At 41.1% G+C, this 17,072-nt stretch overlaps 1 protein-coding gene across 1 annotated transcript in view; it reads left to right on the forward strand.

Annotated features, from left to right (window-relative positions):
- Positions 1 to 3,348: 3,348 nt before the first annotated feature.
- The window catches only part of snd1 (staphylococcal nuclease and tudor domain containing 1), a 165,660-nt gene continuing 151,936 nt past the window's right edge, over positions 3,349 to 17,072 (forward strand). The window contains exons 1-9 of the mRNA XM_076722355.1: positions 3,349 to 3,586; positions 6,126 to 6,275; positions 7,019 to 7,139; positions 7,665 to 7,746; positions 11,729 to 11,889; positions 13,745 to 13,836; positions 14,666 to 14,824; positions 14,922 to 15,028; positions 15,536 to 15,626. Of these exons, the coding sequence (XP_076578470.1) occupies positions 3,512 to 3,586; positions 6,126 to 6,275; positions 7,019 to 7,139; positions 7,665 to 7,746; positions 11,729 to 11,889; positions 13,745 to 13,836; positions 14,666 to 14,824; positions 14,922 to 15,028; positions 15,536 to 15,626 (1,038 nt within the window). The 5' untranslated portion in view covers positions 3,349 to 3,511. The remainder of the gene's footprint in view (positions 3,587 to 6,125; positions 6,276 to 7,018; positions 7,140 to 7,664; positions 7,747 to 11,728; positions 11,890 to 13,744; positions 13,837 to 14,665; positions 14,825 to 14,921; positions 15,029 to 15,535; positions 15,627 to 17,072) is intronic.

The raw sequence follows: 17,072 nt of genomic DNA on the forward strand, positions 1-17,072 counted from the left end.
CCAAAACCTCTCCAAAGCGCACCGAGGTGCCTCTTGCGCAACGGAGCTGCCCCCGTGGTGGCTTGTGCAGCAATTTTCTTCACCTTGTTACGAGATGTATGTATTGTCTTTGTTTTTGATTTTGATTTTTACTTCGGTGCATGTTTTTATTTTCATTCTGTGAACGCAGACGCTTGTTTTATCCCGTTATTATGACGTGATGTACCCGTTTATTTTCATATCCGCGGCCAAATGTGTCGATTTAAGCAGAAGGCAACACCAGAAAGTCTTAACATCTTAACATGCCATTCAACTTTAGGATTAGATAAAGTCTTAAATGCTTTGTTTTTGAAACAAGCAAAATTACGTGTCCCAGCGGTTATTAGTAATTTTCTACTTATTTCATTCTCAAAATTGGATAACTGGCGTGTTAATTATACATTTTATGTAGTCCAGGTTAAAGTACTTGTGTTTGCAGTAGTTGTTTTTGTTCCAAATCACCAAATCTTCCACTATCGTCTTAAACCAATTACATTATATTTTTTGGGGGGAGAAAAATATTTCATTACGTTCCTTTTATTTTAACACAGTCTTAAAATGGTGTCTTTCATCATATGAAAGCTGAAATGTTAAGACGGAGATCCTCTGCCTCTTGATTCTGATCCAGATTTCTAAGTTTTAGGTGAAAATTTGCGTCACTGCTTTGAGAATAGCAGCCTATTCGCTGCTCAGTGCAATACAGACACGCAGAAAAAATGACGTTAAATATGTTAAATTACATCAGATGCCAAACAGGCCGCCGATATTCCTGCTTTGCTGGTGAAGAAGATTTAGTCGTTGACAAGTGTTGATTTGTTATAACAAAACAAGACATATCCGTATGGAATCTACTGTAGTCATAAGCTCCAACAGTTGCCCTTAATAATAAGGTCCCATTGGAAAATAGAACAATTAGTGCGCCTTTTCTCAACTTAACAGAGATGGAGTGGTCTTATGATGCGCATTAGCCAACAGTACTGCAAAGAGTTTATTGCAAATCCAAGTTAATCTTTGCCTGAAGCTCAAAAAGGCAGGGAAGCTTAGAGCGTCTTGCAAGTACAGATTTACTCCAACAGGACCAACATGTGCGCGATTTTAATACAACGAAGTGAAGGTCATTATCAGAGTGCGTGCGCTTTGGTGTCATGGTCATGCACGACTATCCTTCATGTTTAGTTTTCATTATGAGTACGAAAACTTTTTCTGCATTTATATTTTATTTTCATATCAATGTAGCCATGAGTGCTCGTACCCCATCACTTCCAGTGTGAATAACCCGCGCTTTTAAATCAAACATTTTTTCATTATTTTCAACAATATGATCGCGTATTCATAATTTATCATGTAAACCACCCTTTATCCTTTCTTCCTTTTCCCCCACAGATATTATGATGCACTTCTAAGTTAGTGTTTTATATTTACAGAAATAATAAGAACAATAAAAAATAGCTCGAGACAAACAAAAAATGACGATGTTCTGGTATTAGGCAGAATGCTTGAATTGCCCAAGTTAAAGGCATATCAATATGATATAATAATAACAAAATTTACCAGTTACTGACTCGCTGAACATCCAAACATATAATGTAATCACAAATACTTAAAGTAAACCAAAGTGTCCACCCTGCAAGTTGAGTTGTGATGCATACAATCCACTGTAATTTGTACACTCCACATGTATGCATGGACAGATGTGTGGAGTGTAAGAAGGGGGGTTATTCTGAAGCAATAAAACTTTATTTGATATATATTTAAACATAAGAAGAGATAAGAAGAGATGTACAGTTTATGAAACTATATTGTAAAAAGAGCTTGATCAAAGTTAAATCGGCATCTTTTCTCTTTTTTTTCACAACTCATGCTAGAGTTAAATGCATGTGCAGAGATGCTGATACAAACTCTGCGCCTTGTGACAGCACCTCAACAATAGCTCTTGCAGATTTACACACAGATCACAATTCAACAGGGCACAAGGGGCCACTGAACGGTTTCATGATGTGAAAATGAGATGAATCACATATTGTGGTCATTCCAAGTTACTCCTTTTGGGAATTACATGAGTCATGGTGCATAAAAACATCTCAAGGTATTTATCCTGCGAATATTTAAAGTCCCTTGAGCATTAATGTTCTTTTTCAGCAATGCCCTGCTTCCTACGCACACGGTTACTCACGTCTGCAAGCTGCCAAGTACAACTGAGCAGCAGCAAAACAGAACAAAAGACAAATGTTTTCATCTGATGCAAGCAGGGTTCAAATTTTACTTGGTTGTCTGCTGGCTAAATGCCATGTACATGTTCAGATTTTACCAGCCTCCAGTAGGTTGCCGTTGTTTCTGAGGCTGGTGAGTGAAGCAAGTCTACCAGACACTTGGATATTTTACCAGCATTTGGTTGGTGCTAATTCTGTGTCCTGCATGCAAAATTATCCCCAGTGTGATGATGTCACCACAGCACAGATGGTGACACTATCCATTACATATTATTTGTCATTATATTCTGTACTGTATCATATTTATCTTAACAAAAACCTGCTTAGAGTTTAAATTAACAGATATTCTCTGTGCCCATACGACTGGTCTGCTCAACAGCGAATCAGCTGTGAAGTGGTACCTGTACATGTTACTTTGAATTAATGCATTTTCACCTTTTCCATGTGTCATCACATGTACACGTTATGTCACATAACCTCTCAATGGGCCAACAGACCCTTCTCAACAGCAGACATTTTGACCTGTCCAGCTAGATAAGTGCAGGTTTTATTAACATTAACAATGGCTCCATTACATTAAGTGTCCCAGAAATAATATTAGATAGAATCAAATAAATGAAACTGAAGTCTATTTTGTTTATATCCGTTCTATCTCGAAATGTTGTGAACAAAGTCATATTACTGCAGGGCCAGAATGAGGAGGAAAAGATATGCAGGAGCATGAGGTGAACTTATTTTCTTAAAAACAAAACACAGTTGGAGTTAGAATTATTCTTGCAGCTGCTTACCTATAATTATCTACAATATATAATAAACAATATTTAATACAAAGTGCACAATGATCAACATAGTTCGCACATCTGTGATTTCCAAAACCGTAAACATGATTTTTTAATTTTTTTGTGCCATCTGTTATACTTCATTTGTCATTTTCTCCGGTTGTTGTGTGAGATTCAGATCGAGATTTGAAAAATTTCCGATACCCAGTGAAGGCAGCATTAGCTGGGTTAACACTGTGCTGACGTGTCGTAGCTCTTGACCCGGAAGACTTCGCCCGTGCGGTCGAGAAGCAGCTCCATTCGCTCCCATTCATTCTGCTCCCCACACCCGGAAATGTTTTGACGTGTGTGCATGCATGGCAAAGTGTGTTTCCGGTATAACGTGTGTGTTGATCGGTGTTCAGCCTTTTTCTCTTGGCTTTCAGTAGAACAGTCACAGACTTCAGAGTCCCGGCTCCCTTACCTGGTCACCCCTTAACGGCGTTATATCTCAAACCGGTGGACATGGCATCTGTTTCGGCACCATCTCAGACAGCCCCTTCTCCGGCTGCTCCTCTGCAAAGAGGAATTGTGAAAATGGTAGGAATCCTAACATATGAATATGTGAGCTCACTACGTGAGTCTAGGGATTCAGCTAGTTAGCTTAGTGAGTCAGTGGCTAACGTGAAGAAACGTTAAACTAACTGTCCGTTGCCATACAACTTTAACTGAACTTATTTGACGATATAAATTGCAAATGTCTGTTGAATGGCAGTGTTGGCATAATATCAGAAAAAACTGTCACTGACATTTAGCGCACCTGGCTGTAGCAGCATGTCGGCTAACATTAGCTGGTTTGCTACTAAATTTGCTAGCCCGCTAATAAACTGAAGCCATCTGATTTTAGCACACATGTTTGCTATCTTGCTAACTGATTGGAAGTAACGTTAACTTAGTATAATGACAGATATGAAGCTCACAGAAGTCTATTGTGATGAGACAGGCTTGATATAAATGTACTAACCGCCAAGCTGTCTGGAAACTAATGTCGTTTAATAAGTTAACGTGTTAGCTGTAACGTTAACAGATGTTTAGTTTCCCAGCTAACGGCTAGCTAACTGTTAGCAAACTGACGTTAGCGTTCATTGTCCAGCAAATGTTGACTTGTATGAAGAAAGTTCGTGGTCAGCTGAACACAGAGTTGACATCGTGTGTGTAGATTGAACTAATTTAAATTATTAGCCGCTTGCACTTGAGGACTTAACAACTATCATCAAACTGAAAAGCGTCCTCCCTGTATCGTTTCATTTTTTGTCCCTCTCAGCGTTTCCGAGAAATGGCATTGTGTCATATTTCAGCGGTTAAAGCACCCGTTATTAACGTAAGGAAGTCCAAACCCTGTAGCAGCCAAGCTGGTTAACGTGTTCCGACCCTTCAAGTTACAGGCAGATCATTTCCTCAGTGTGCTGTTTTAAACTAACCACGGGGCAACTGACACGTAGCTACAGCTTTCTTGCCCCTATAATCTCCCATTCATCTTGGTTGTGTGTAGCCTCTGTTCGTCCACCTTCACCTTCTTTGAATTAAGATTTGGCCTTGCACTTTGTTCAAGTTAACCTCTAGGTTACCCATCTAGATAAAGTTAGCTTATTTTCTCAAAGTTTGACCTGTGGAAGGTGCCTGCATTAGATCTACACTCTTCTGCATGCCGCCATGAAATAACAAATAAACTGTAATAAACAGAGTTATCTTGTTGTTTAAGTTATTTAGATGAGAGGATTAGTTAGGAAAGTTGCATGTCACTCGTGCTCCTCATCAGCATGTACATAATTAGACTGCGTTTGGATAAGAGCTGTTTTTAGACCTGTGGTGACGACTGTAAACAGGTAAGCGCCGGTGTCCTCCTTTGAGAATGAAGTATGTGAGTAGGTTGCACTCTTGTGGGTTTATTACCAGAGGAATTGAGGGTTTTGTAAAGGCATGATTATATCATCTCTTAGTGATGATATAATTATCCATTTCAAATTAACTCTTAACTTTGACCAGGTCTGTATTTGTCTTTGATTTATTATGCACATGGTGTACTTGATTTAGTCAAATAGTAGAATCTTCATTACTTGCCCTCATCTAATCCAGTCAACTCTGGGCCTTGAGAAAGAAGACCAGGGAATCAAGCAAAACCTTGTAGTACGTTCCAAGTGGAACTTGGCCCTTTTGTAAACAGACGGGGAGGGTACTGCCTCTTTGCCTCCTTTTTTTCCACGCCTGGTTGGTGTATAAAAACTGCAAATACCCTTCTGCTTAGCCTGTACTTGTAGGAACTGAGTCAGATTGTGGGGAACAACGGCGATTTGATGAAAGACTTTATCTTGCCCACATCTTAGATCAACAGCCTGCAGTGATGCTCCCCACAGACACACTGTTGAGTCCGCAGATAAAGGCTGTTTGCTCAGATTCGTGTAAATGCCGTGGTTGTCAAACCCAAGAGTAGTTACCTTTTTTTTTTGTACTTAGCTACGTTATCAGATACCGTGATCTCTCCTTGCGTTTGAGTGACAGCCTGTCACCATGGAGACATGCAGTTTGAAGTTGCTTTTCAGCTCTGTAATAGTTTTACAGGCTCCTGTAGCACCTTTTAAAAGTTTGCTTATTTAAAGCAGCTGTTTATATATATAAGTATTAAATAGGTATATATAGGTATTAAATATGATTTGGTAAATGATATGCTTCCACACAATGGCCATGAGCTTGGATGAAATTGCTGATTTCCTTATTTGCCTGCCTACTGTACTTGTTTATGTGATACCAGTTTCAAATAAACCCTGCATGACCCGCCCATTGTGCTTAACCGACTGACACTTGCTGCAATGCAAATAACAAATACAGTGGTTTACTGGATATACCACAGCACATGCACTGTCTGAGAGGAAACAGAAATCGAAAGCCACCAGTAGTTTCTTCATTCCACTCAGGTGACTGAAGTGTCTGGTATTTGTTCCTGGTGTTTGTGTCCTGTGAATTCCACAGTATTTTGTTTGTTGAATAGATAATAAATGCTTGATGATATTATCTGCATCGGTGGTTGCTGACTGTTGATTTAGTCTTGTCAAATTGACGGCCTTTATTGTCATCTCTCCAGGTCTTGTCGGGCTGTGCCATCATTGTTCGGGGCCAGCCTCGAGGTGGCCCCCCCCCAGAGCGTCAGATCAATCTCAGTAATATCCGAGCTGGGGCCATGGCCCGCCGAGCCGCTCAGGGCCAGCCCGACACCAAGGACACCCCTGATGAGGTGAGCATCTCTATCCCATTGTGTTTGTTTATATTTGTGTTTGGCAAAGGCAGAACAAGGTCCTGCTCAGTATCCCTTCAGCACACACAATGATATTCCTATTTGAGGGCTGAATGCTGATTTGTGCATCTTTGTTTTTACTGTCTCGAGATTGATGTGGAGTTTTTGTCACATGGCTTTGCTCTGCTCATTTCCATCGAGCAGCTGTAACATAATTGTTCATGAATTGGTATTCAAACCATGTCTGATTGTATAAATGAGGTAAACGTGTCCATTTTCAGTTGAACTTGAGGCTTTAAGATACCACTGGTGTAATTTGACATTTTCTTATCACACCTTTGAAAAGTCCATCAATTCATTTATCCAGCCAGATGTTACTCCTGTCTGCTCTGCTGCCTGTTTTTTAAGAAATCTATTCATATCTGAAGTTTACAATATAAAAATGTCTGTTCTTTAATTTTGAATACCTTTCCAACTCAGTGTACAGAGATAGTTTGCTTTGACCAAGATAATAGCATGTTGAAAAGCATGTTTATTGCAGTTTTTGCTAACATTATAATCACGCTGCTAGTTATTGTTTAGTGGGTACTATTTTCACTTCACTACTGTGCGCTGGTATGTGTGTCTGGTGGCTGTGAAGAGACAAAAGGAAACAACTTGCAGTGGGGCCACCAACTGTGATCAGACTGTGTAATTTAGTCAGAAAATAATACAAGAAGTACATTAATGTTCCTGTATTGCAGCCATGGGCCTTTCAAGCCAGAGAGTTCCTGCGGAAGAAGCTAATCGGCAAAGAAGTTTGCTTCACTGTGGAAATCAAGACCGCTTTGGGCAGGGAGTACGGCATGGTGTACCTGGGGAGAGGTGAGTCAAGAACTGGTCTGAAAAACATCCACAGACAGCATGTATTTGGAAAAACACTCACACCATTAATGTTTCTTTTCCCTTTATTTTTCAGCATGTAATTTTGACCATGTGGAAATCAAACAGTTGCAGTTATGAAATAACATTATGGGTTATGATCATGCTGTCAAAATATCATGTGTGTCTGGTGCTTAAATAGCATTAGGATTTGTTAAATACCCTATTTTTCAGCAGTTTGGTGGTGGTACAGTACTGGAGAGTATTTTTCAGTCAAGTTGTGCAGCTGCAAGTAGGATTTGTTTGTGATCAGCACACCTGCAAACAGTGATTTTTGTACAGTTAAATGTCCCTCTTATCCCAAATGTCAGCACTCATGATTGCCTCTTGTCCATTCCAGCTCCCCAACCAGCACTAACTGCTGCTGTGTAATTGTAACCATAGTGGTCTAAAACAGCAGAAATTGGAAAAAAAAAAGGACAATTTTTTTTCTGAAGTGTTTGATTTTTTTGATTTTTTTTATTTTAGACACAACAGGCGAGAACATTGCTGAGTCTTTGGTGAACGAGGGCCTCGCCACAGTCCGCAGAGAAGGAATCAGAGGGAACAAGTAAGATTTTTTTTTTCTCTTTTTTGTAAGAAGTTTCAAAAAGTAAACACATTTAGATGAAACTATGCATACTGATATGTTTTGATCCAATATCCCAAGCAGTATGCGACTGAACCACATGCCATTGTTTCTGTTCGGCATATCTGTTACATATCAGATTCTGTGGTATGCATTATGTTTGTCCTGATCAGCTACATTGGCATGACTCACCTCAAGTGAGACTGATATCATAAATGCTTTCCCTCTAAATTAGTTTGCTCAGTCAGCGTGGTTGAAGTAATTTTGGACGTCAAAGCTGGTTTTGGTTTGCAGCCTTTGCACTTTGTTTCAACGAATTAGGAGGAAATCACTTTTGGCAACATGATGTAATCTGCTTGCTGAAGCTTAAAGCAGGACAAAACTGGAGAGATGTACCGAAGTCCTCAACTGGTCGACTGTAGAGAATTGAGATAGAGCCATGGCGTCCCAGATGGTGGCAGCATTACCCTGCTGCTACAATGATGTCCCTCTGAAACCCTTTTCTGCCACATTGCCCTTATGCAGTAATCCCCTAAATACACTTGCACACCCTGCACTATATGACAAAGTACTGTATATCCCTCCCAGTGGCAGTATTTGCACATTATACACATTACAAGCAATTTGACTCACGCTGCTACATTTGTATCTTCCAACATGAACAGAGATGATGGGAATATTTTGCCACTAATGACCCATGTCAAGCATTCTGCGCAATGGCCCAGAACAAGCACTAATGTAAATGATGCTTTAAGTGTAAGCGGGCATCATTTGGCCAAAGGCGGGGGCTCATTATTCAGTTTAGGCCTCCCTCAATGCACATGCCTCCAATATCATTACCCCTCGTGACCGGTCACGTTGATCACACTAACAATGATGTGATCATAATTATGGGGGTTATTGTAATGATGATGACTTTGGACAGTGCAGTTAAACATGTTCAGAAGATAACTGTGGCTTGGGAAATGGGTTCACAGATTTAAGGACTGGGGCCAGTTCACCAGAGCAGGCTGGGCCACAGTTGTCAGGGGCTGGTTTTCATTGGTTTATTAGAGCAAGAATGAACACACAGTCACTCTCTCACACATACACACAAAAAAACAGCTTAGAAATTGTAATGTAAAGAAAGATAGTAAGAACTGCAAGCCAAGAAATATAACAATATATAATATAAAACTGGCATTAAAATCTGAAAAAAAATTATGAAAACAGTATATACAATATAACTTATTTAAATCAAGACCTGTGTAGTTTCATGCAGGAATGTGTCAGATGGTAATCCAAAAAAAGATTTTCCTTAATATAATGCATTGAATCACATGGTCTTATTTCCAGTAGCTCCATATTTAAATGGTCGAGGTTGCGTAAATGGTCCACTTCTCCCAGTTTCTATCAAAAATGAATTCTTCTTCCGACATATTGCAGCTGTCCGTGTCAGGCAGACTTCTGTTTATTTGAATCACACAGTTGAGTTTTTTTGAGTTGCCGTTGGAGGCTTCACCATTTGACTGAGTTTCACTTTAACTTGATCAGGCATAAATGCTGCCCTCGGTGCTGAGCCATACAGTGATTGATATAGACGCATTCATCAATCTCCTCTTCTCAGTCTTATGTCACTGTGTCTGTTGCTCAGTTGGTTTGAGTTTCTTTAAAAATGTTTTTATCCATTCGCTGATGTGGAGAGGCTGAAAATTGGTCAGATTTCACGCCATTACACTTTGACTGATTGACTTATACTGTAAAACGCCCACCCACCAGAGCATGGAGGCAGACTGTGCTTTGTAAGCCCCCCCCCCCATCCCCCATCGCTCATTTTTAACTGGAGTCCCAGAGGAGTGCTGATTGAAGGGTGTACCCTCCCAGTCAAGTACACAGGGGATCACAGCTTCCGACATCGTCTTCAAACTGTGCAGAGACAACAGGGAGCTGTAAAACGGCTCGCTAAGGTTCAACATTTTGTTTCTATTTAAAGCAGTTTTGGTTGCACAAGGGAGCCATATGGAGATGAAAGATGTAGCCTACAGCATGTTCAAATAGAAGAGAATTGGAAAGTTTCTCTGTTTTTTTTCATTGGCCCTTTGTTTCCCCGGTAGTCTTGCTCAGTATCGCACTTTCTTCCCATTCAATATCTGTTTTGATTTGAAGCAGTGTGTTGGTTGGAAGGAGTTGTTGACCTACAAAGAAGCCACTCTATTTGGAGACATGGATAAGTTCACTATCATCTGCCTCCACACATGAAGTTATTTCTATATCTTTACCAATCTCTGCTTGTGAGTTGCTTTTCATTTAGTTCTGTGCCTTCACAATGTCTGCTCTCCTTGATTGCATTGTTAGTTTCCCCCTCTCTATCTTTGTAGCTTTCCATTTCTGTGTAGCGCTTAAATTCTAAGTAGCTTAAACACAATTGACTTCTTAAAGAAAGGTTCACTATTGTTGCTCAGTAAGCAAGAAACTGTTTCCATTCAATTTGAAGTTGGTGGCTAAATCAGCGTATAGGGGAAAGAGAACTTGGTGGATTTTGGGCACAAGTCCAAAAGCCCAATTAGGAATACACAGCTGGAGAACAGGCTACATGTGTGTTTATGTGCGTTGCATTTTAATTGAGACCCAGTTTGTGGCCTCTCCAAGCTCTAGCCACCATCACTACTCCCATATCAGTCAGGCAGCCTTTACTTCTTGGAAAAACAAAAGCCTGTTGGCCATTTGAAGTAATGAATATTTAAAGTTATACAAGGGCCCTCAAAAAGCATTAGGCTGCACAATTTAGAGAGCCACAACGGAATTAACTGTGGCGTTGGGAGCAAGCTACGTGGCTGCTTTGAAGGAGCTGTCAAACACTGTTATTGTCTCTTCACAAAAAGCTTGGATACATTTTTTTAAAGCACTTATAATCTGGTCATCAGCTTGTTGCCACTAAAGCAACAGTGCAGTTTGTCAGGAACAGCACTTAAACAGGGCTGGAGCAAAACAAAACCCTTAATTATACAGTCCCATTCTTTCAATGAGCTCTTGTTTGTACGTGTTGAAGTTAACAACCAATGACAGTTTTGTTCGGCTGCAACTGTTGCTGGAATTTGATGAGTTATAATGAACCCAACATGACAGAAGTTAAAGGCCTTTCGCATTGGACACAAGTTGTTGTAATTGTCCTTGTAATGCTAATATTTGCCTACAGGGACAAGGCTTTGGATGGCCCATGTTTGAACACAGCCTGGATAAGAGCAGTTAGAGCATGTTAAAGTTAACAAGTTGACAATCAAAAAGCTTCTCCTTGTTAGGTACAGCAATTGGAATTAAGTGCTTATTTATTATCAACTTAACAGGCAGAGCTAGCAGTGTTATGAGGTGTACATTAATACGTGTTTTACAATTGCTAATGAAGAGCCAATATCCCCCTAATATGCATGTTAATGAGAAACTGGTTAATGGTGTGTACCTTGATATAAAGTGTTATCCATTTTTGTTTCTCAAAAGCTGGAAAGGAGCCATCTGTAAAAGTTTCACTATCAGTTTCACTCAGCTGCAGGTTTCAGTAGTAGGCCAGGTTTCATGCCACTTGACTAATTCATTGATGTAAGTTCACTAAAGTGACTGTGGAGTTTCTTAGTATCTTATTTTATTCATTTTTTAATATCCGATGCTGTTAAAATTAGCTGAACTGGCCATCTTAAGGTGTTCAGCCTCCAGTTCTTCCAAAGGAAATTGCCTGGAAAGAGAGGGAGACTATATGTGCCATATTCACAACTTTTTTACATTCATTGGTTGAAAAACAGCAGCAAGAAACTCAAAGGGCTTGAAGTCAAACCATCATGGTATAAGAAGGTTGTACAGCTAGCTTCTGTTTGCCGCATACACAGTGAGCAACATTCAGCTTGTCACTTTAACAGTTGTGCAGTCTGACTTGTGTTTTGTAGGTGTTCCTTTTATTGTGGTCTTAAACTTTCCTTTTCTTTTGTGTGACCAGTCCAGAGCAGGCCAGACTCTGTGAGTTGGAGGACCAGTCTAAGGCTTCCAAGAAGGGCTTGTGGAGTGAGGGTGGCGGCACGCACACCATCCGTGACATGAAGTACACCATAGAGAACCCCCGCAACTTTGTTGACTCCCTGCACCAGAAGCCCATCAACGGTAATGAATTTGGAAGGAGCATGCGAACATCCACACAGACAAGCTTGTACAGAGAAAGCTTGGCCTAGGGAAGAAAAATACATGGCATATCAAAGCACACAGTGTTACACAAGCCTCTGTTTTCCTATACAGGCCACAGAAATCAGAAATCAACCATTTTAGTCTTTTAGTCGAAGGTATTTTGTCACCCTTCACTTGCTCATTCCTCCAGTCTCTCATCTCAAACCCTACCCGAGCCGTAATGTGCCACTCGATTCATTTCCAGGCCACAGTGGCTCAGCTCATTTCACTACCCTTTAATTGAATGGGAAAATGAACAAGGGAAGGTTGTTTCATCCTTTTAGCTCTTGTTCTTACCATTCATGAGAGACAGCCAGGCTTGTTTTAAAATTGGAGGCAGCAATCCAGCAGAAGCCCCTTTTTAAATGTGCATCGAGTTGCTGTGCTTGAAAATCTGAATACCAATTTCACTCTCATCTGCTTTTGCCGACACTAACACACACACACACACACATACATGTCTACATACACAAAGATCTACACAGGAAGAAGGAATATAGAGACTGAATGCGCCCATCATCAAAATACCATTTAAGCGTGAAATGCCTTTCACACAGGTGACTCACATCCTGTCCAATTTCTTAAAGTACTTTTGAGGTCAGGAGCAACATTTGAGTGATATGATTTGGGGGAAAAAAAATACAATTTAATACCTCAAAAGCTTTCCAAATAAATCAACCTTGTCTCAAGCCTTGATATGTTGCATATAGCATCGTCAAAACTTTAAAGTGATACTCAAAGAGCTGTGTTTTGATCATCAAGTACTTACCTCTGTGGGCCATAAAAGCAAATGCTAGAAATATGCTGTTTCCTTCCAGAGCACAATGGCAGTGATTGGTTTTTGCTGGTTGGGATGGATTTCAGTCGGGACAAGTATCAAAATATCCAGATGAATTTCTCAAATGAAATTCATTGTAGCCTCCAGTCCGCTGAGTGTTTGCTGCTGATTTTGATTGATGCATCACTTGAAGTGGCACACTCAGTCTGCCAAGGAGGCTGTAATTTTCTCCTCTTTGAGAGGTACCACAGAGTGACCTTTTACTCCCGGGACATCCTGCCTGCCTCTACCTGTGTGCGACTGCTACCTCCTTGAACTGCTGTGGTTGGTACACATGTGGCGGTGCTGCTGTGATGTCATCCCTATCTGTCTACACTGAATTAACCTTTGATAATAGCCATTAATGTTAGAATGTTCAATTTTGTTATACATTTCATTTATATTTAGTTTTGAGGAGGACAGAAAGTGCTGAATTTGAAATGTGTTTTTTCATATTTTGTCACATTTTAACACATATAGACATTGAAGACATTGAGAACTGCGTGTGCCACACAGAATAAATTGGCGATATCCAGAATCTGTCGATGACATGCTGCTCACACAGGCTTCGTGGCTGCTGTAACGTGTTAACATGGGCGTCAAAATAAAAAGACAGAGGTTCCGCAACATGTGCGCTGTCAGTAAATTTTTTCGCCCGTTTTATCGTTTTGAGTTCAATGAGTGTCGTTAGGGGCATTGCTGAAAAAAGTAAGTTGTGCTTTGAGAATTTTCCCAGGATTAAACTAAATGACATAAAATCAGACATTCGTTGGTTGGGCTGGCTAACCTTAACCTTTCCTGAAGGAACCAGGTATTGGGTTGCATTTTCCAGCATGACATATTGTACTTATACGATTAGCATAAGCTTTGTCCAGCCGGCAAAAAGTAAGTCTGATCTGAGACCTTGATGTCTGCATGGTCATCGTAATTCGACTCTCTCCTTCAATTCCTTTTACATTCTGTTCTTTCTCCTCACAGCCATCATCGAGCATGTGCGTGACGGCAGTGTTGTTCGTGCCTTGCTGCTCCCCGACTACTACCTGGTCACCGTCATGCTGTCCGGAGTTAAGGTAACCACTACTCACTTTCTGCGCTTACAGATGTGGTGAAATGTGAAGCGCTGAGCTCATTTGTTTAGTTTGACAAACTGCTGTTTTTAGTTGGGAGCGCAGTACAGTAACAATAAATAGCACAGTAAATAAATGCACAAATGGCCAATCTCGTGTAGATCAAATGGCTGTGGGTTGACAGCTTCCACCACACCCCTGTCTTTCTTCACTTCACTGTCACAGAAACTCTTAATAAAGTATTTTAAAGTCGACAGTCTGGTCTCGTTATGAATATATACACAAAAGAAGACATAAAAAGAGTGACGGCTCATTTTTGTCACTCCTCTATGTCTGTATTTGTTCCACCAGTGTCATATCCGCTCCGCTAAATTTCCCCATCAGTCTCTTTCACCAAGCCCAGCTTTGCCAATGGACCACTCAAGATAACTAATCTTTTTCATCTCCCACTTGAAGATATTGCATCCATTTCAAGGTGTTCTTTGTCTCGCTGTTCAAAGGCCTGTCTGCTTGTCTCGCCTGTTGTGTTTGTATCTGTTTGGTCTTTTCCCACACTCTAAGGAGAATACAGATAGCATACACGACAAGGTGACATCGGTTAAAAGTGGATAATAGTAGTGCACACAAAAATCTGATTATATCAAAACAGTGTGTTGACAAAAAAAACCTCCTGGAGGCACTGGTTGACTGCTGGGAATTGCAGCAGACAAAATGTATGCTTCCCTTGAATGGCGATTGGACACATTTTATCGCATTTCCCAGTGCTGGCAAAGACACCTACTGATTGAAGCATGAGTATTATTGTGTTAATGTGGGTTTTCCTTCTCTCCAGTGTCCCACATTCAAGCGGGAAGCAGATGGCACAGAGACACCGGAGCCATTCGCAGCAGAGGCCAAATTCTTCACCGAGTCCCGTCTTCTGCAGAGAGACGTTCAGATCATCCTGGAGAGCTGCCCCAACCAGATCATACTGGGAACCATCCTTCACCCGGTAAAGACACAGGAGGTGGTGCCAGTGGTGGACGTGTCATTGAAATTAAGGCTTTCTGTCTTAGTAATTGCTCTTTTCTGTTTTCCCTGTGTGTCAGAATGGCAACATCACAGAACTCCTGCTGAAGGAAGGCTTTGCCCGCTGTGTGGACTGGTCCATGGCTGTCTACACTCAGGGAGCCGAGAAGCTCAGAGCCGCAGAACGGTACGCAGCTGCAGACACACAGAAGACATAACAAATTGGATTGTCGGTATTGTTAGATGTTTTTTTAACGGTTGGATAGTGCACAGCTCATGAGGATACTGAGAATTACACAGGAAGATTTAGGACATTTTTTAAGAAGCCTTGTTATTTTTTAGTTTAGATATTGCTCACTGATTTGAGACAAGACATAATGAGTAAAGAAAGTAAGTGCAAGTTCTTAAAGGAATGACAATAATTGTGCAAATTAGAAGCCATACATACAATTTATGCCACCACTACCCGAGGTGAACGATCCATCTGTTGCGATGATATTCATTGTCTACGATCATTGCAGCAATGACTGTGGGCTCATTACGCTTGGATTTTCTCACTTTAATGAGCTTTTGTAGTTTTATTCAGCCAAATGGATCATTTTTAGTCACTTGATTAAGCCCTTTATTGTCCTAATATCTGGCTGAAGCTCAGGACTGCCACTAATGATGATGATGTGATTTTGTTCTTGGCCAGATCTGCTAAGGAGCGCAAGGTCCGCATCTGGAAGGACTACGTGGCACCCACAGCCAACTTGGACCAGAAGGACAGGCAATTTGTAGCCAAGGTGAGGTCCTGAAGTGGCTTTTATAGGCCGCGTGCCATTGGTGAAGGCACTTCTTCTTTGGCCCCTAACATAATGTCTTTCAATTTGGATCATGAAAGTCCTCACTTATCTTTCTACTATAGAGAAAAAGCAAGTGTAAAACTTTCAGCATGACATGCAGACGTTATCCAGCATGAATCAGACTTGGCTTCAGTGCTAAGGTGGAGGCTGGTCACTTCCCTTGCTTCCACCACTTGATGTCTACCGCAGCATTTCCAATTTTCTCCCAGCACTGCAGCGGAGCCACTTTGAGGCTTCTAACAAATTATATCCTCCTGACACCTCTTATTTTCACATTTGCACCCCCCGCCCCCCCCTCAACTGAATAAAATAAATAAATAAATAAAAATCCCTTCACTACAGGTACTGGGAGGAATGCTTAACAGCAACCTTGAAGCACTCCCCAGTCAAATTAGGGCCAAATCGCTGGCGTATGCTGCAGCGGCAGCAGCACAGAACGACCCCCAAAAGCCAAGAACTAGAGATATTAGCTTTGGAGGTTATTGGCCGGGGCCTCAGGGGAAAAGAAGTGTCCTCAATATCAAGTACAAGGGGACTGCACTCCCTCCCCGATGTCAGCACACATTAGCTCAAATCAAGTGAGATGGGCTCTTTGATACATTTCGATAATACAGTCTTACTGTGAGATGACATATTATGGTGTCCAAGTTGTAGCTTTAACGTAGTAAAGCAACTCCAGCCTTAAAACTTCAGCTTCAAATCTGGTCCCCTCTGTGTGCATTTTGATGACGACTTGCACCCAGCCCTTCCCCTTCAGTTGATGTGTTTTTCTCTAGGAATGGGGAAAAAAAAGTTTGTCTTGTGTCTGTGTTTGCTCCCTCCAGACACTGAACTTTTAAGACCCTGAAAAATTCATGGCCAGCCTGAGGGTTGCATAAAAGGCGTTGCTTTGACAATTTGCTTACAGAATGAAATTGATAAACTGCATGCGCATAAAGAAGGCGTCAAAAAGAAACTATGTGTATGTATATTTTTTTCCCTGAGTCAGAGGGAAGAGGCTAGAAAAAGGATAAAACATTTATAGTATCAGTGTGAGCTGCTCTCAGATCTCTCTGAACCCCCTCAATAAAAGAGGGTTGGATGCGGGCAGTCGGGGGGGAGCGAGGGGGGGGTGAGGGAATGTTTGGTGGTGAGCTCAGGAGGGTGTATGAAAGAGGCAGAAAGGTGCAAAAAAAATAAGAGGTAGAGGGTTGAAGAAGAAATTGAAAGTGAGTTTGTGTGGAGGGGTATAGGGAGATTTAGGGGGGGGAGGATGAAAGGACAGGAGAAGTGAAAGTCAGGAAAAAAACACCTAATCAAGATCCCTGGGACTATGCATGTCCTCTTCAGTATCCTTGCACAGTTTTTTTTTTTTTTTCCCTCCACCGCTACGGTACCGCACTGCTG

This window comes from Chaetodon auriga, chromosome 22 (genome assembly GCF_051107435.1).
Source record: "Chaetodon auriga isolate fChaAug3 chromosome 22, fChaAug3.hap1, whole genome shotgun sequence".
NCBI classification, from domain to species: domain Eukaryota; kingdom Metazoa; phylum Chordata; class Actinopteri; order Chaetodontiformes; family Chaetodontidae; genus Chaetodon; species Chaetodon auriga.